The 17,775-nt window shown below is 37.8% G+C and overlaps 1 protein-coding gene across 13 annotated transcripts in view; it reads right to left on the bottom strand.

Annotated features, from left to right (window-relative positions):
* The window catches only part of MARK1 (microtubule affinity regulating kinase 1), a 138,002-nt gene that overhangs the window by 16,996 nt on the left and 103,231 nt on the right, over positions 1–17,775 (bottom strand). For all 13 annotated transcript variants that reach the window (XM_055235357.2, XM_055235359.2, XM_055235358.2 and 10 more), the window contains 4 exons: positions 16,019–16,118; positions 14,840–14,952; positions 11,639–11,792; positions 11,142–11,335 (listed from right to left, as the gene is read on the bottom strand). In XM_055235357.2, the coding sequence (XP_055091332.1) occupies positions 11,142–11,335; positions 11,639–11,792; positions 14,840–14,952; positions 16,019–16,118 (561 nt within the window). The remainder of the gene's footprint in view (positions 1–11,141; positions 11,336–11,638; positions 11,793–14,839; positions 14,953–16,018; positions 16,119–17,775) is intronic.

Below are 17,775 nucleotides of genomic sequence, written 5' to 3'. Positions count from 1 at the left end.
GGGTTTTTATAGTTGTGGATTTTACATTTAAGTCTTTACTCCATCTTGAGTTAATTTTTGTATAAGGTATAAGGTATAAGGAAAGGGTCCAATTTCAATTTTCTGCATATGGCTAGCTAGTTCTCCCAGCACCATTTGTTAAAATAGGGATTCCTTTCCCCATTGCTTGTTTTTGTAAAGTTTGTTGAAGATGAGATGGTTGTAGATGCAGAGTTTTATTTCTGAGTTCTCTATTCTGTTCTATTGGTCTACGTGCCTGTTTTTGTACCAATACCATGCTGTTTTGGTTACTGTAGCCTTGTAGTACAGTTTTAAGTCAGACAGTATGATACCTCTGGCTTTGTTCTTTTTGCTTAGGATTATCTTGGCTATACGAGCCTTTTTTTGGTTCCATATGAATTTTAAAATAGTTTTTTTCTAATTCTGTGAAGAATATCAATGGTAGTTTAATGGGAATAGCATTGAATTTATAAGTTGCTTTGGCAGTATGGACATTTTGACAATATTGATTCTTCCTATCCATGAACATGGAATGTTTTTCCATCTTCTTTGGTCCTCTGATTTTCTTGAGCAGTGGTTGTAGTTTTCCTTGAAGAGGTCCCTCACTTCCCTTGCTAGCTGTATTCTTAGGTATTTTATTTTCTTCGTGGCAATTGTAAATGGGATTTCATTCATGATTTGGCTCTCTGCTTGCCTGTTGTTGGTGTAAAGGAATGCTTGCAATTTCTGCACATTGATTTTGTATCCTGAGACTTTGCTATAGTTGCCTATCAGCTTAAGAAGCTTTTGGGTTGAGATAATAGGGTTTTCTATATATAGGATCATGTCATCTGCAAACAAAGACAATTTGACTTCCTCTCTTCCTATCTAAATGCCCTTTCTTTCTCTTGCCTGATTGCCCTAGCCAGAACTTCCAATACTATGTTGTATAAGAGTGGTGAGGGAAGGCATCCTTGTCTTGTGCCAGTTTTCAAGGGGGAATGCTTCCAGCTTTTGCCCATTCAGCATGATATTGGCTGTGGGTTTGTCATATATGCCTCTTACTATTTTTAAGGAACTCAAAATATGTTCCTTCAATACCTAGTTTATTGAGAATTTTTTTAACATGAAGGGATGTTGAATTTTATCAAAGGCCTTTTCTGTGTCTATTGAGATAATCATGTGGTTTTTGTCTTTGGTTCTCTTTATGTGACTAATTACATTTATTGATTCATGTATGTTGAACCAGCCTTGCATCCTGGGGATGAAGCCAACTTGATCGCAGTGGATAAGCTTTTTGATGTGCTGCTGGATTCAGTTTGCCAGTATTTTATTGAGGATTTTTGCATCGATGTTTATCAGGGATATTGACGTGAAGTTTTCTTTTTTTGTTGTATCTCTGCTGGGTTTTGGCATCAGGGTGATGTTGGCCTCATAGAATGAGTCAGGGAGGAGTCCCTCCTTTTCAATTGTTTGGAATAGTTTCAGAAGAAATTGTTTCAGCTCCTCTTTGCACCTCTATTAGAATTCAGCTGTAAATCCATCTGGTCCTGGGCTATTTTTCGTTGGTAGGTGATTTATTACTGCCTCAACTTAAGAACTTGTTATTGGTCTATTCAGGGATTCAAGCTATTCCTTTCAGTCTTGGGAGGGTGTATGTGTCCAGAAATTTATCCATTTCTTCTAGATTTTCCAGTTTATTTGCACAGACGTGTTTTTAGTATTCTCTGATGGTTGTTTGTATTTCTGTGGGGTCAATGGTGGCATCCTCCTTATCATTTGATTGTGTTTATTTAAGTCTTCTCTCTTTTCTTCTTTATTAGTCTACCTAGTGGTCTATTTTATTTATATTTTCAAAAACCAGCCTCTGGGTTATTGATTTTTTGAAGAGTTTTTCATGTCTCTATCTCCTTCAGTTCTGCTGTGAGCTTGGTTATTTCTTGTCTGCTAGCTCAGGGGTTTGTTTGCTCTTGGTTCTCTAGTTCTTTTAGTTGTGATGTTAGGGTGTTGATTTGAGATCTTTCTAGCTTTTTGATGTGGTATTTAGTACTATAAATTTCCCTCTTAGCACTGCTTTAGCTGTGTCCCAGAAATTCTGGTACATTGCCTTTTTGGTCTCATTAGTTTCAAAGAATTTCTTGATTTCTGCCTTAATTTCATTATTTACCCAGAAGTCATTCAGGAGCAGGTCGTTCAGTTTCCATGTAATTGTGTGGTTTTGAGTGTGTTTCTTAATCTTGAGTTCTAATTTGACAGTGCTGTGGTCTGGGAGACTGTTATGATTTCAGTTCTTTTGCCTTTGCTGAGGAGTGTTTTACTTCCAATTATGTGATAAATTTTAGAGTAAATGCCATGTGGCACCAAGAAAAATGTATATTCTGTTGTTTTGGGGTAGAGAGTTCTGTAGATATCTATCAGATCCACTTGGTCCAGAGCTGAGTTCAAGTCCTGAGTATCTTGTTAATCTTCTGTCTTGATGATCTGTCTAATACTGACAGTGGGGTATTAAAGTCTTCCACTATCATTGTGTGTGTGTGGGGGTCTAAGTCTCTTTGTAGGTCTTTAAGAACTTGTTTTATGAATCTGTGTCCTCCTATATTGGGTGCATGTATATTTAGGATAGTTAGCTCTTCATGTCGAAATGAACCTTTTACCATTATGTAATGCCCTTCTTTGTCTTTTTTGACCTTTGTTGGTTTAAAGTCTATTTTGTCAGAAACTAGGATTGCAACCCCGACTTTTTTCTGCTTTCCATTTGCTTGGTAAAGTTTCCTCCATCCCTTTATTTTGAGCCTATGTGTGTCTCTGCACACGAGATATGTTTCTTGAATACAGCAAACTGATGGATCTTGTCTTTACCCAGCTTGCCATTCTGTGTCTTTTAATTGGGGTATTCAGCCCATTTACATTTAAGGTTAATATTGTTATGTGTGAATTTGATCCTGTCATCATAATGCTGGGTGGCCAATTTTGCAGACTTGTTAATGTAGTTGCTTCATAGTGTCATTGATCTGTGTACTTCAGTGTGTTTTTGTAATGGCTGGTAACAAATTTTCCTATCCATGTTTAGTACTTCCTTTAGGAGCTCTTGCAAGGCAGGCCTGGTGGTGGCAAAATCCCTCAGCATTTGCTTGTCTGAAAAGGATTTTACTTCTCCTTCATTTTTGAAGCTTAGTTTGACTGGATATGAAATTCTGGGTTGGAAATTCTTTTCTTTAAGAATGTTGAATATTGGCCCCCAATCTCTTTTGGCTTGCAGGGTTTACACTGAGCAGTCCACTGTTATTCTAATGGACTTCCCTTTGTAGGTGACCTGGCCTTTCTCTCTGGTTGCCCTTAACATTTTTTCCTTCATTTTGACATTGGAGAATCTGATGATTATGTGTCTTGAGGTTGATCTTGTGAAGTAACTTATTGGGGTTCTCCGTATTTTCTGAATCTGAATGTTGGCCTGTCTTGTAGATTGGGGAAGTTCTCCTGGATGATATCCTGAAGTGTGTTTTCCAATTTGGTTCCATTCTCCCTGTCTCTTTTAAGTACTCCAATCAGTCCTTTTACATAGTCCCACGTTTCTTGGAGGTTTTGTTCATTCATTTTCATCCTTTTTTCTCTAATCTTGACTGCCTGCCTCATTTCACCAAGACAGTCTTCACACTTACAGTCTCTCTTCCACTTGGTCTATTCGGCTATTGCTACTTGTGTTTGCATCGTGCTGTGTTTTTCGGCTCCATCAGGCCATTAAGTTCCTCTCTAAACTGGTTATTCGAGGTAACAACTCCTGTAATCTTTCATCACAGTTCTTAGCTTCTTTGCATTGGGTTTGAACATAATCCTTTAGCTCAGCAAAGTTCATTACTACCCACTTTCCAAAGCCTACTTCTGTTTGCATCGTGCTGTGTTTTTCGGCTCCATCAGGCCATTAAGTTCCTCTCTAAACTGGTTATTCGAGGTAACAACTCCTGTAATCTTTCATCACAGTTCTTAGCTTCTTTGCATTGGGTTTGAAAATAATCCTTTAGCTCAGCAAAGTTCATTACTACCCACTTTCCAAAGCCTACTTCTGTCAGTTCATCCATCTCAGCTTCAGCCAGTTCTGTTCCCTTGCTGGAGAGGTGTTGCAATTATTTGGAGGAGAAGAAGCATTCTTCTTTAGGGATTTTTAGCATTTTCGCACTGGTTTTTCCTCATCTTTGTGGATTAATGTACCTTTGATCTTTGAGGCTGCTGACCTTTGGATGGGGTTTTTGTGGGGTCTTCTTTGATGTAGTTGTCGTTGCTTTCTGTTTGTTTTTCTTCTAACATTCGGGCCCCTCTTCTGCAGATCTGCTGCAGTTTTCTGGGGGTCCACTCCAGACCCTGTTTGCCTGGGTATCACCAGTGGAGGCTGCAGAAGAGCAGATTGCTGTCTGCTCCTTTCTCTGGAAGCTTCATCCCAGAGGGGCAGCAACCTGATGCCAGCTGGAACTCTCCCGTATGAGTTGTCTGCTAACCCCAGTTGGGAGGTCTCACCCAGACAAAAAACACGGTATCACGGACGTCCTTAAGGAAGCAGTCTGGCTGCCCCTTGGTGGAACTGGTACTCTGTGCTCAGGGAATCCCCCTCATCCTGAACGCCCAGACTCTTCAGAGTCAGCAGGTAGGACTGCTTAACCTGAGAACACAGCTGCCCCTCCCCCCAGGTACTCTGTCTCAGGGAGATGAGAGTTCTGTCTGTAAGACCCTGGCTGGAGTTGCTGGGATTCCTGCAGGGAGGCCCTGCCTGGTGAGGAGGGATGGATCCGGGTCCCGCCTAAAGAAGCAGTCTGGCCATGATCTGCCACAGCTGCTATGCTGTGCTGTGGGGAATACAGCTCAGTCCAAACCACGCAGCCTCCCTAACACTGGCAGGGGAAAATCACTGACTAGAGCTGCAGTAACAGTGGTTGCCCCCCACGCCGGGAACTTGGGTCATCTTAGGCAGACTCCAGGCTGCTGTGCTGGCCAGCAGGGATTCCAAGTCAGTGGTTCTTAGCTTGCGGGGATCCGTGGGAGTGGGACCCGCTGAGTGAGGCTGCCTGGCTCCCTGGCTTCAGACCCCTTTCCACGGGAGTAGACAGATCTCTTGTCTTTCTGGAGTTTCAGGGGCCACCAGATTATGTAAAAACTCCTGCAGCTCAGTGCCTGTCCAAACGGTTGCTGACAGGGGCAGCTGCCATGGGTCTGCTCAGTTTTGTGCTTGGGACCCAAGGCCCTGGTGGTGTAGGCTCATAGGGAATCTCCTGATCCATGAGTTGCAAAAATCCGTGGGAAAAGTGTAGTGCCCCAGGCAGGCAGCACACTCCCTCACTGCCTCTCTTGGTTTGGGGAGGGAGGATCCTTTGCCCAGTGCAGCTCCTGGGTGAATCACCCGCCCCCCACCCCTGCCACTTTTCCTTGCTTTTCGTGGGTTACACCAACCACCTAGTCAGTTCTAATGAAAGAACCTGGGTACTTCAGTTGGAAGGGCAGACATCACTCGCCTTTTGCATTTCTCTCGGTGGGAGCTGCAGACAGGCATTGTTTCTACTCAGCCATCTTTGGCCCTTCCTTCTTCCCCTTATTTTGTAACAAAATTGATTAATATTTTTCTTAGAGTTCATGTATTAGTCTGTTTGGGCTGCTATAAAAAGTATCATAAACTGGCTGGCTTATAAACAACAGATATTTATTTCTCACAGTTCTAGAGGCTGTGAGATCAAGATCAAGGTGTAGAGATGTGAAGGCCCGCTTCCTAGATGGCCATCTTTTTGTTGTGATTTCACATGGTAGAAGGGTAGAACAAGTCTCCTGGTCCTCTTTTATAAGGGGACTAATCCCATTCGTGAGAGCCCTCATGACCTAATCACCTCCTAAAGGCCCCGCTTTCTAATACTACCACCTTTAGGGTTAGAATTTTAACACATGAATTTTGGCAGAGGGTGCGGGGGGCACTAAGATTCATACCATAGTGGTTTACATCATTTTATATTTTGTACTGCTCATACATGTGATAGATAATATGGAAAATACCTTTACAAGTTTGTTTTCTTGATTCAAAAACAGCACAACATATATTTGTGTCTTCAAAACTCAACACTTAGCTTGCAAGTTTCTAGGCTAGTCAAGGGTTTTCCCTGAACTCCCACATATAATTTTTGGATGGGAATTTCTAGAAGGAAAATATTAAGTTTGTTTTTCCTGTACCTTACTTACAAATAGTAATACTCTGCTACAGTTTGAATGTGTCTCCTGAAGTTCCTGTGTTAGAAGCTTGATCCTCAATGCAAAAGTGTTGGGAGCTGTGGCTGATAAGAGGTGATTTGGCTCTGGTCTCACAAAGGAATTCTTGTGAAAGTGGGTTAGTTATCTCGGGCGTGGCTTTGTTATAAAAAGCATATTTGGCCCCCTCTTATTTTCTTGCATGTGCTCTCTTGATCTCACTTTATGCCATGGGGTGATGCAGCAAGAATGCCCTCACCAGAAGTTGGCATCTTGATATTGAACTACCCAGCCTCCAGAGCTGTGAGAAATAAATTTCTTTTCTTTACAAAGTATCCATTATGTGGTATTCTGTTATAGCAACACAAAATGAACTAAGAGAGACTCCTTTCACTTCTAGTCTGTGATGGTTGTGGGTGATGAACAACAAAACAGATGACTCAGATAACTAACCAGAACATTTATCCAACCATTATTCTATTTAACTATTTAACTCAAAACTCTCCCCATGCTGTCTATCAACTGGCCAGTTTTAAAGATCATCTGCCAGTATCATCCTTCAGTCAAGATACTAAACTAATATTAAATAATACTGTCAATAGAATCATACTTATAAGCAAGAGCTTTTACTATTGACTAAGACAATTCTGATTTTATAAACATTAAGTGTACTATGATTTTATAAACATTAAATGTACTATCACCTATTAATTACCTATGGATGTTATGGGCACTATTTCTTTTTCCATCAGAAGGAAGGGACCATTTCATGCCATTTGAATGGATTTAATATTTTCCATTATATTCTACTGACACTGGTAAAAATGTTCATTTGTTCAGGCAGTTATTTTGCACTATTACAGGGCTTGAATTGTAAATGCTCAAGTACTTTCTAAAAATTACCTCAAAGAAAAGGTATTAAAGCTGCGTATTTTGGCTTTAAAGCAGTGATTAGCAAACTTTTTCTGTAAGGCGTCATATAGTCAACATTTTAGGTTTTGTGGGCCACACCATCAATGTCGCCAATAGACAAGAAAATGCAAATTGAAAACAAATGGATACCCTATTTTTTCTTTTCGCCCTTCAGATTGGCAAAAATGTTAAAGATTGATAATATCCTGTTGATGAGTTTGTGGAGAAATAACTACTCTCTAAATTATCCCAACCATTTGGAAAATTACTTTGGTAGCATTTATTAAAAATTTAAATGTATATATTCCAACGATATACACACAGTGAAGTACACTAAGACACATCATAGCTGAGGTTTTAGGTTAGGTGAGCGGGAGTGGAGATGGGGCTGCACAGACCAAGGGTGACTGTGTCATGGACTGAGGAACATGAGGAGCCTGCCTCTTTGCGGCTGAGGTTAAAAATAAGTGTTGTCATACAGATCCAGAGATGGAACTTTTGAGAATGCCTCTAATAGAAGTATACCAATAACATAAATGTATAAGGATGTGCACTCTGGAGAATGAAAAACTCTGCACACTTCACCAAAAGAAAGGTTGAATAAATTATGATATATCTATCTGTTAATACCAATGAAATAATATGCATCTATTAAAAAGATCTTGATGTTCTGATCTAGAAGGACCCTCAACTATTATAAGTGAAAAAAATTAAAATGGTACATAGTATGATCTCATTTTTATAAAAAAGTAAAATAAAATGCTCTATGTACATATACATTCACTTATTTATTTTTATTTTTTTGACAGGGTCTCTTACTCTTGTCACCCAGGCTGGAACACAGTGGTACAACCATAGCTCATAGCTCATTGCAGCCTCAAACTCCAAACTCCTCAATCTTCCTTCCTCAGCCTTCCAAGTAGCTGGAACTACAGGCATGCACTACTACACCAGGCTAATTTTAAAATAGTTTGTAGAAATCAAGTCGCACTAGGTTGTCCAGGCTGGTCTCAAACTCCTGGCCTCAAGCAAGCCTTCCTCCATGGCCTACCAAAGTGCTGGGATTATAGTCATGAGCCATTGCACCCGGCCTTTGTTTTCCTTAATGAAGGAAAACCTGTAGAAGAATTCATCCTAAATGATTAGCACTAGTTATATTAGGAGTTCAGACTAAAAGGAAATGGATAGGAAAGAAGAGATGATTAACTTTACTTTAGAAACTCCTGAAGTGCTAAAATTAAACAAAATATATTACTTTGGTTTCTCAAACTACCAAAATTAAAACAGTAAATAACAATATATTATAGTATTATGTGGCTAAGAACAGAACTTCTCCATCAAAATCTTTTGGCTTATGCTTTTTAAAAAAAGATAAGTGTGGCATAATTAATTTGAATTTATACTAATTCCTTAATTTTTATGCCTTCTTTAATAAATATGCTTTGAATACACACTATATGCTTCAGCACTAATGACTCTGAGAAAGCTACTGTGTCAATATATAACAGATTATAAATTTGGGGAGATAAGGTTTACATGGGAAAACAACAGTGAATGAAACAAGACAGCGTATAAACAATTAAGAGCTAAATGACAGGATAAGTAATTGAAAACGCTGATGGGTTTTGGAGTATTCGGCCATAAAAGATTCTATCCAGGAGACAAGACTTGAAATGATCTATGGAAATGGAATTTTCATAATGTAAGGGGAATGTTTAGGCAAGGGCACTACATAAAGACAGGCATGGAGATAAACAAAGCTGAGTATGTTCATAGGAAAATAAGACTCGGTTCAGTCAAATGACAGGTTAATATTAAATGGTAGAAAGTACGGGACCAATTATTTCTTTCTGCTATGTGGGGGTGATTACACTGGAAGCTGTCCTCTAAGGCAAATAGTGGTTTCTCTAGCAAAAAAAAAAAAAAAAAAAATTGAAGCCCCATTATACTTCAATCATTTCTAAACAGATCAGGTAGAAGCTAAGTGGTTTTATCCATCAATTCTTGAAGTGGTTATGCATATCTGTTCCACAGACTAAACGGTGATAATTAATCATACCATACATACATATTCAAATATACATAACCATATTCAAAAGAGGTAAGGCTCCAGTGGACTACATAAAATAATGGGTATTAGGGAGTTGAAGCCACTTGGAATTTTGGACATTTTGGTATCTTATCTTGCATTTGCTATTTAAAGTAATTTTTTTCTCTCCTGTCCACAGGCTAAGGTTTTTTTTTTTTTCCTTCTGTTGGTTTAAAGGTTTTAATTCTTTGTTCTTACATTGTTCACCCTTAAGTTCCTGAACACATGTTTGCTGCTTACTGCTAATGATTTATTTATTTCTTTCTTTTTCTTTTTTTTTTGAGATGGAGTTTCACTCTTGTTGCCCAGGCTGCAGTGCAATGGCGCAATCTTGGCTCACTGCAACCTCTGCCTCCCAGGTTCCAGAGATTCTCCTGCCTCAGCCTCCCAAGTAGCTGGGATCACAGGTGTGCACCACCATGCCCAGCTAATTTTATCTTTTTAGTAGAGACAGGGTTTTATCATGTTAGCCAGGCTGGTCTCAAACCCCTGACCTCAAGTGATCCAGTCACCTCATCCTCCCAAAGTGCTGGGATTACAGGTGTGAGCCACTGCACCCAGCCTCTTACTGCTAATGATTTCTTAAACTTACTCCTATCATCTGCCTAACAAGGCATGTGTTTGTTTATATTTCTTTAATCTCCACCTCTATCCTTATGCCCTGGATACTATCCAGAGTTTTGATCCTGAATTTTCATTATTTTCCTCTTTTTGCTTATGTTACTACATACAATATTTTAGTAAGTTGATTACTTTCAACTCCTATATATTTTACAGCAACAGTCTAGATTCATTTCTCTTCCTGTAAGAATACTTCCTCCAACTAAGGTGTTTTCAAATGGTCACTGTGTAGTCAAACAGTTGAGACATTTTATGCCAAAGAACGTGGTTTTTGTACCTTCATATTTAAATGACAACATGGCTAGATAAAATTTCTAGGCTCAATGAGCTTTTCTTTCAATACTTTAAAAATATTTTTCCCTTTATCTTACTGTGTCCATGTTGCTATTGATAAACCTAAGGTCAGTCTGAATCTCTAGATCTTGTTCCTTTTTTTTTTTTTTTGAAATGGAGTCTTGCTGTGTTGCCCAGGCTGGAGTGCAGTGGCGTGATCTCAGCTCACTGCAAGCTCCACCTCCCAGATTCAAGCTATTCTCCTGCCTCAGCCTCCTGAGTAGCTGGGACTACACAATCTTGTTCCTTTTAAGGTCATCTGCGCTCTGACTCTGGAATCTTTAAAATATTCTTTATCTTGTTTTTGGTATCTATAAATTCCACTTTAAGAGTTCAGGAATAGGTTTTCTTTCTGGCTTCTATTTGCCATTCTGGGTCTTTTCAAAATTAAATCTTCCCTCTTTATTTTTTGTTATTATTTCTTTAACTATTTCTCCTCCTTCGTTTTGCTCCCTTTCCTTTCAAAACACCTATTATCTGAATGTTACCAACTCTATTTCTACATTTCATATATCTTAGTTTTCTTTTATATTTTCTATCTCTATTCTTTCCTGCTGCCTTATGGGAGAGCATCTCAAACCCTCTTCTAGTTCCCATTATATAATTTCTATAGTTTGCTGTTTTAAGTGAATAATGTGAGGCAACTTTATAAATTATTTAACTGAGTCTGCCTTCATTAAACAGCTTATTTGTAAATAAAAATGAAATGTGCCAATATAATATTAAATAAACATTATAAAAAGGAAAATGAAGCAGGAAAGTTTAATGTACCATTTTGTGTTGAGGTTAAGTGTTATACATGCAAAAAAGAATTCTTTTTTGTTGTTTTTAACTTGCATTTATGAGAAGTGTGGTCCCTTTTGCATGTTCTTTAAATTATAATTCCCTTTAAAATTTTCAATCATTTAAAAAAATGGAAGATAAAAATTTTACATATAACCCTACAACAAGTTATTACAATAAATTGCAATATACCAGAGTATTTACTCACACTTGGAATAGTTGAAGATTTTTTCCTCTCTGGCCCTACAAGAGGGCTTGCAGTCATCTCGCTTTTTGATCCAACTGTTGTGCTGCCAAGTTTTCGAGCCACATCTTTGTCCCACTCCTCTTTCTGTTCACTTTCCACGCTGTTAGCCTGAGGTCTTTTGGTATATGATACAGCAGGAGGAATGGATGGACCAGCTATAATTTTTTTAAAAATACCATAATGAGCTGAAAAACAACTGATCTATTTTCTGCTCACAAACAAAAACTCTGTATTAAAATTATCCATATTTGCATGCTTTAAACTCTGAACGAAGATTAAATTTTGATTTCAAAAATCAGGTCAGTCCCTGCAAAAGGGATTATATTTATAATTCAGTAATATAAGTCTGTGAGAACTAGATAACACAGGCACATAGAGACGTGAATGTACAATGCTTTAAAAACCCAAGTTTGGGTAGAACCCGTGTGTTGTTTCACTTATTTGACTTTTTCCCCTACCATGATCACTGAAACGCCGCTGCTTCTGATTTGCTGAGATACTTCTCTGGACCTTCAGGTGAGCAGGGGACTGAAGAGTGCTGTTGTTTAAGTCACTACTGGGCCGGGACCTCTGACACAAGTTTCCACTGGATAACGATTCACCACCTTCAAACTGTAAGAAGAAAAACCACAAGGATTTTAAAGCAAAAAAAAAAAAAAAAAAAGTCTGCACAAACACTGCACTCTTGATTTTCTAAATGATTTAAAGCTATATAAGAAGTAATCCAAACTGAAAAAACTGTAGTATTGGGCCTAGAACTTTAAGTTGGCTAGCAGGAAAAGGGATGAACTTGATAGAATATGCTTTAGTGACTACTCATAATCTTCTATTATCTTGTACAAATCCTTAGTTTAGTCAAAATACCAAATAACAGCTACCAATTATTGAATGGGTTATTATAGACTAGGCACTGTGCTAAGCTCTTTCTATATGTTACTTTATTTAACCATCACAACAAACCTATGATGTATTAACCTACACTTTATAGATGGAAAAACTGAGGTTAAAAAAGTTAAGGGGCATCACTGAGATTCAAACTTAGAATAAAATCTAAAATTTTAAATATACACACATGTATGTATGCATATAAACATACATATAGATTTGTTTGTTTTGTTTCCTCCACATTTGCAAAAAAGGAAATCTGGTTTACTGTTTCTGATCAGGAAATTATACCTATTTAGAACTCAGCATGGTAAACTGTGGGTTGACACACTATCCCTCTCTCTGTAACATACAAGTTGTTTGCTGCCAGGAAACTTTTGATGAAATCACTGGCATCCCAATAGGAAATCTAAATTCTTATATAGATAATACTAATGATAAATCACAGAGTAATACTGATGATAATAAACAGCTAATGCAGAGCACATAATAATCCACTAGAAACTGTTCCGAGTTTTTAAGCACATAATATCAACTAGAAACTGTTCCGAGTTCATAAGTACTCATTCATTTAACACTTTCAATGATCCTAAAAGATAAGCACATTATTGCCCTCATTTTATAGATAAGAAAACTGAGGCACAGAAATTAATTGCCTTAGTTGCATAGTTAGTGGTTGTGCTGGGGTAGGGCAGGGGTGGAGGTGCTTAGATCCAGTGAAGCTGGCCCCAAAGTTCAGGCTCTTACTACTTACCAGTAGCCTCATTCGTTTATATTTGATACAATTCATACTTCATTTAAATTCATGCATGGTATGGTTATATACTTATAAAATTAGTGCTTCTTTTATATTTAAATTAATAGGAAAATTAAAGACTTCAGGAATGTACTTTAAAATCTAAGTAGAAACAGTTCAAAGCCTTTAGGAATAACCATTTGTAGTATTTCCCACTTAAAATTCTCTTGACTTGGCTTCTTTGATACCACATCTCTAGCTATTAATGTCTCCACTAAAGATTCTATTCCATTATAATAGTACCTACCTGGTAGGTTCACTGGGAGGATTAGATTAATTAATATTTGTAAAGTCCTTAGAACAGTTCCTGGCACACTACCGTATGCAATGTGTTCCCCTCTAATGAAGACTCCAAATCTATTAATTATTCAAATCTCTCCCCCTAATTCAGATCTTTATATCCAAATGCCTAATAGACAGCTCCATCCAACAGGAATCCCAAATTCAACCATCTCAAATTGAACTTCCCCTCTTCCCCCTGAAATCTGTACCTTTCCTGTCTTGGCAAATGTGCTTTCACAGTCATCCACATTGGAAATCCCATGGGCTCTTATCTCTTATTTACAACTGGCCCCCAAGTACTGCTGTTAATTCTACTTCTTACATGTCACACAGACCTGCCTTGGTGGGTCTGACCTTAGCCTGTTGTAGGTACATGTCCACCTATATGCTCCCAGAGTATGCTGTGCATCCCCAAAATCAGAACACATACTGTACCATATGATTAACTGCTCACCTCGCCTCTAGACTAAGGGCTCCTTGAGAGCAGAGACTTTCTCGTCTTTCTATTCACAGTACCCAGCATCGTTTCTGGTACAATAAAGGTTCAATATATGTCAGCTGGAATGCACTGCTCCATTAACAGTTACTATGAAATTATAAATAATTTCAGCTTTTTGTCTCTAAAATACCTCCCACAGATGTCTAACTTCCAATAAATTGTTAATGCTCTGCGATCTGTTCTTGACTCTCGATGTATAGCCTTTATATTTGTTTTCCTAAAGAATCATTTGCTTTTATGCTTCATGATATGGTTTGGATGCTCTGTCCCCTCCACATCTCATGTTGAAGTGTGACCTCCAATGTTGGAGTGGGCCTAGAGGGAGGTATTTGAGTCAGGAAGGTGGACCCTTCATGAATGGCCTGGTGCTGTCCTCGTGTTAACAAGTTCTCCCTCTACGGGTTCACGCTAGATCTGGTTATTTAAAAGAGTGGCACCTCCCCCACCTCTCACCTGCTCCCTCTTGCCATGTGACATGCTGGCTCCCCCTCACCTTCCATCATGTCTGTAAGCTTCCTGAGGCCCTTACCAGAAGCAGATGCCAACACTATGCTTTGTGTACAGCCTGCAGTACTGTGAGTCAAATAAACTTCTTTTCTTTATAAATTACCCAGTCTCAGGTACTTCTTTATAGCAATGCAAAACTGACTAACATAGTTCACCATTTGTATACAGTTATTTCCTGAATCTATCTCCTTATTATAGTTCTCCTGGCCTTGAGAATTCCCAATTGAAAGCATCAGTCACTTGACACTTTATAAGGCAAAACGTCATCAAATAACCTTTCCTGGAGTTACCTCTTTTAAAAATCCTTTAAGACATACATTTATTTTAAATGCTATCACTTCCTCATGTTTCACTCACTGTCTTTTCTGCACACCTGGTATAACCATATTATCTTTGGTGGGACTGTTACATTTGGATGCACAAGCTGTGGGGGAGGCCATTCTCAAAGGCCAGGCTGTGAATGGTGGCTCTTGGAGCTAAGAAAGACAGTAGGCCTATTCTTTCATAAAATCTCTCTTGGTACCCAGAAATAAAACCAGTTCATAATTTAACATCTTCATTTTTGAATTCCGATAAATAAGAATGTTAGGGTAGGATCTTTATATTATTTTTGATTCCACAAAGAATATGTTTACTAATATATTAGCTCAAGAAATAATTCACAGTAATGTGAAAAGGTGAAAAACTTACTTCAGGTGGTTTTCTACCTAGAAGAATATAAGTAGCCATAACTTCATCATACTTCTGATTTATTAAGGCATCATTTATTTCATCTCGTGCAAAGCCCATGGTGACCATAATGTCTAGAAATTTAAAAAAGAGACATTTTCCGAAAATGATTTTATTTTCATAAACAAATCAACAAAAACGGGCAAGTTTGCCACCTTTGAATATGAAAACTTAGTCATGAAAATTTAAAGTGTAGTTTTAAAAACTTCTGGACTATTAACCTACGGATACCATATGTTCACAGATATTGTACAATGATAATTTTACATGCAAGAATTACCTACATCATGGTTAATATATTAACGGGCCCACTTAATTTCTCATTGCCTAATACATTCCTGAGCTAACTTTCTCTGTCCAATCTAAGACCATGTCAGTCTTTGTTACACACAAAATTCTCTATCTTTCTCTCAACTCATCCTCAGCTACTAGTGAAGTGGTTTCTTTCATCTCTTAACAATTTCTGCTTTCTGATTTGCAGTAGGTTGACTCTTCTTTGGAAGATCTGAATTTCCATGGTTTTTCTGATCAGGTTCCTAACACTCTAAAATGCTCTCCCCTGCCACTCTGCCCTCAAGCCAGATAGGAACACAGTTGAGATGACTCAGTTGAGACTAAATGATGGCTTTGGGAAGGGATTGTGAAATGAAGAGAACAAGTTAGAAGGAGAGCTCTGGCTGGGTATGGGCAGTAGCAGGACAAGTGAGGAGGGAGAATAAACATTGCTAAGACAGTGGAAAAAGAAAGGGAGAGCGAAAGTGTTCAACTCTTAATTCGGTGCCTCTACATCTTTGGTTAAAATACATGCTATGTTCGCTGATACTTATCAGTCTGATCAGTGCTGATAGTTACATCAGCCATTCCTCCTGCTGGGCATCACTGAAAGGAAAGAATTCAATTTATTTACATTAAGTTTTATATCACTGTTGTCAAACATTGAATTAGACCATAATATATATGAGAACAAATTAGGGAACTTGAAATGTATAATTTTCAGTGTATTATCATTAAAATGATAATGCAAGTATTTTTCAAATAAAAATTGCTTCCTATTTATACTTTTAAACACTATTTTGGCACACTAAAGGACTCTTACTTGTTGCCTAGGGACAGCACTTCTTAACATGTTTAAATACTTACCTATTCTTTTTGCGTCATTGAAATCTGGATCAGGCTCAGTATATGGCTTTAGTTCTTCTTCTTCATGACCAACATTCATCCATCGATCTTTCATTATTTGCTAGGAAATAAACTCTACATTATGTGTGGTCAATCAGAACATTCAGCCACTTGTTATAGCTCTATTTTAGCAAATGTAAAATTACTAGTTCACTCAACAAGTTTCAAGTGACATTTCTAGTTTGATTAGTGGGCCAAAAAGAGGTATAAGACTTTGGGACACACACAACGACTATGACTATCTTCCTACACACTCACCAAATGCATTGATTCAAAATAGCATGCCTCTCTTATTCCTTCAAAGGGAATATTTTCAAATTTGGATATTTTAACATAAGAACTTACTTCTTATAAAGCAGATTTTAACTTCTGCTTTAGATGTTTACATTTAAGATTAATATAGAGATTATAATTTTTTCCTGGTTTATGCCAAATATACGCCTTATTTTAAAATCATCATTTACTTTAGTAATGATGTAGTAATATTAGTAAAGAAGAGGTCATGGGGAATGAAAATCAGGATTAGCAGTAAAGCTATCAATAAAGATAGCTAAGATAATGTGGGAAGGGAAGGCAGTCAAAATTTAAGTCTAGAGTTAGGAATTAGGTAAGAATCAAGCTGGGGTTGATGTGAATTACCAGAGTCAGATGAAGCTAAGGTTGTGAAATAACAGACAGTCCTGGGCTGTTAAAAGGCAACCTTGTGGGGGCCAGCTAGAGAATGGGAAAAATATTTGCAAAACATATACTGGATAAGAAGTAAATATTCAGAATATGCAAAGAATGCCTGCAACTCAATAACATCAAAACAAATAATCTGAATAAAAAATGGGCAAAGTAATTAATAGATATTTCTCCAAAAAAGATACGTAAGTGGCCAACAAGCATGCTTGCTGTGTGAAAAGATGCTCAACATCACTAGTCAACAGGGAACTCAAAACCATAGTGAGCTATCACCTTATACTCATTAGGATGGCCACTATACTCATTAGGATGGCCACTCATTAGGATGGCCGCTATCAAAAAAACAAGAAGCAAGTGTTGGTGAGCATGTGGAGAAATTGAAACCCCTGTGAACTGCTGGCAGGAATGTAAAATGGTGCAGCTGCTATGGAAAATAGTATAGAGGTTCCTCAAAAAATTAAAAATAGAACTACCATATGATCCAGTAATCCCACTTCTGGGTATTTATCCAAAAAAAACTGAAAGCACAATATCAAAGAGATATTCAGAAACTTATATTCACTGCAGCATTAGTCAGAAAAGCCAAGATGTGGAAGGAACCTAAATGTCCATTGACAAATAAATTGATAAAGAAAATGTGGTACATAAATACAAATAAATATTATTCAGCCTTAAAAAAATCCTGTTATATGTTACAACATGGATGAACCTTGAGGACATTATGCTAAGTGAAATAAGCCAATCACAGAAAGACAAATACTGCATGATTCTACTTATACAGATTACCTAAAGTAGTTAAACTCACAGAAACATGAAGTATAATAGAATGGTGATTGCTGGGACTGATGAGGGGGAAATGGGGATTTGTTCAATGAGTACAGAGTTTTAGTCACACAAGATGAATGGTGATTGCTGGTGCTGATGAGGGGGAAATGGGGATTTGTTCAATGAGTACAGTTTTAGTCACACAAAATGAAAAAGTTCTGGAGATCCGTTGTACAACAATGTACACACAGTTAACGACACTGTGATAC

This window comes from Symphalangus syndactylus, chromosome 19, assembly GCF_028878055.3.
Source record: "Symphalangus syndactylus isolate Jambi chromosome 19, NHGRI_mSymSyn1-v2.1_pri, whole genome shotgun sequence".
NCBI lineage: Eukaryota > Metazoa > Chordata > Mammalia > Primates > Hylobatidae > Symphalangus > Symphalangus syndactylus.
The sequence above is the reverse complement of the archived record's forward strand: the minus strand, read 5'-3'. Positions and strand labels throughout refer to the sequence as shown.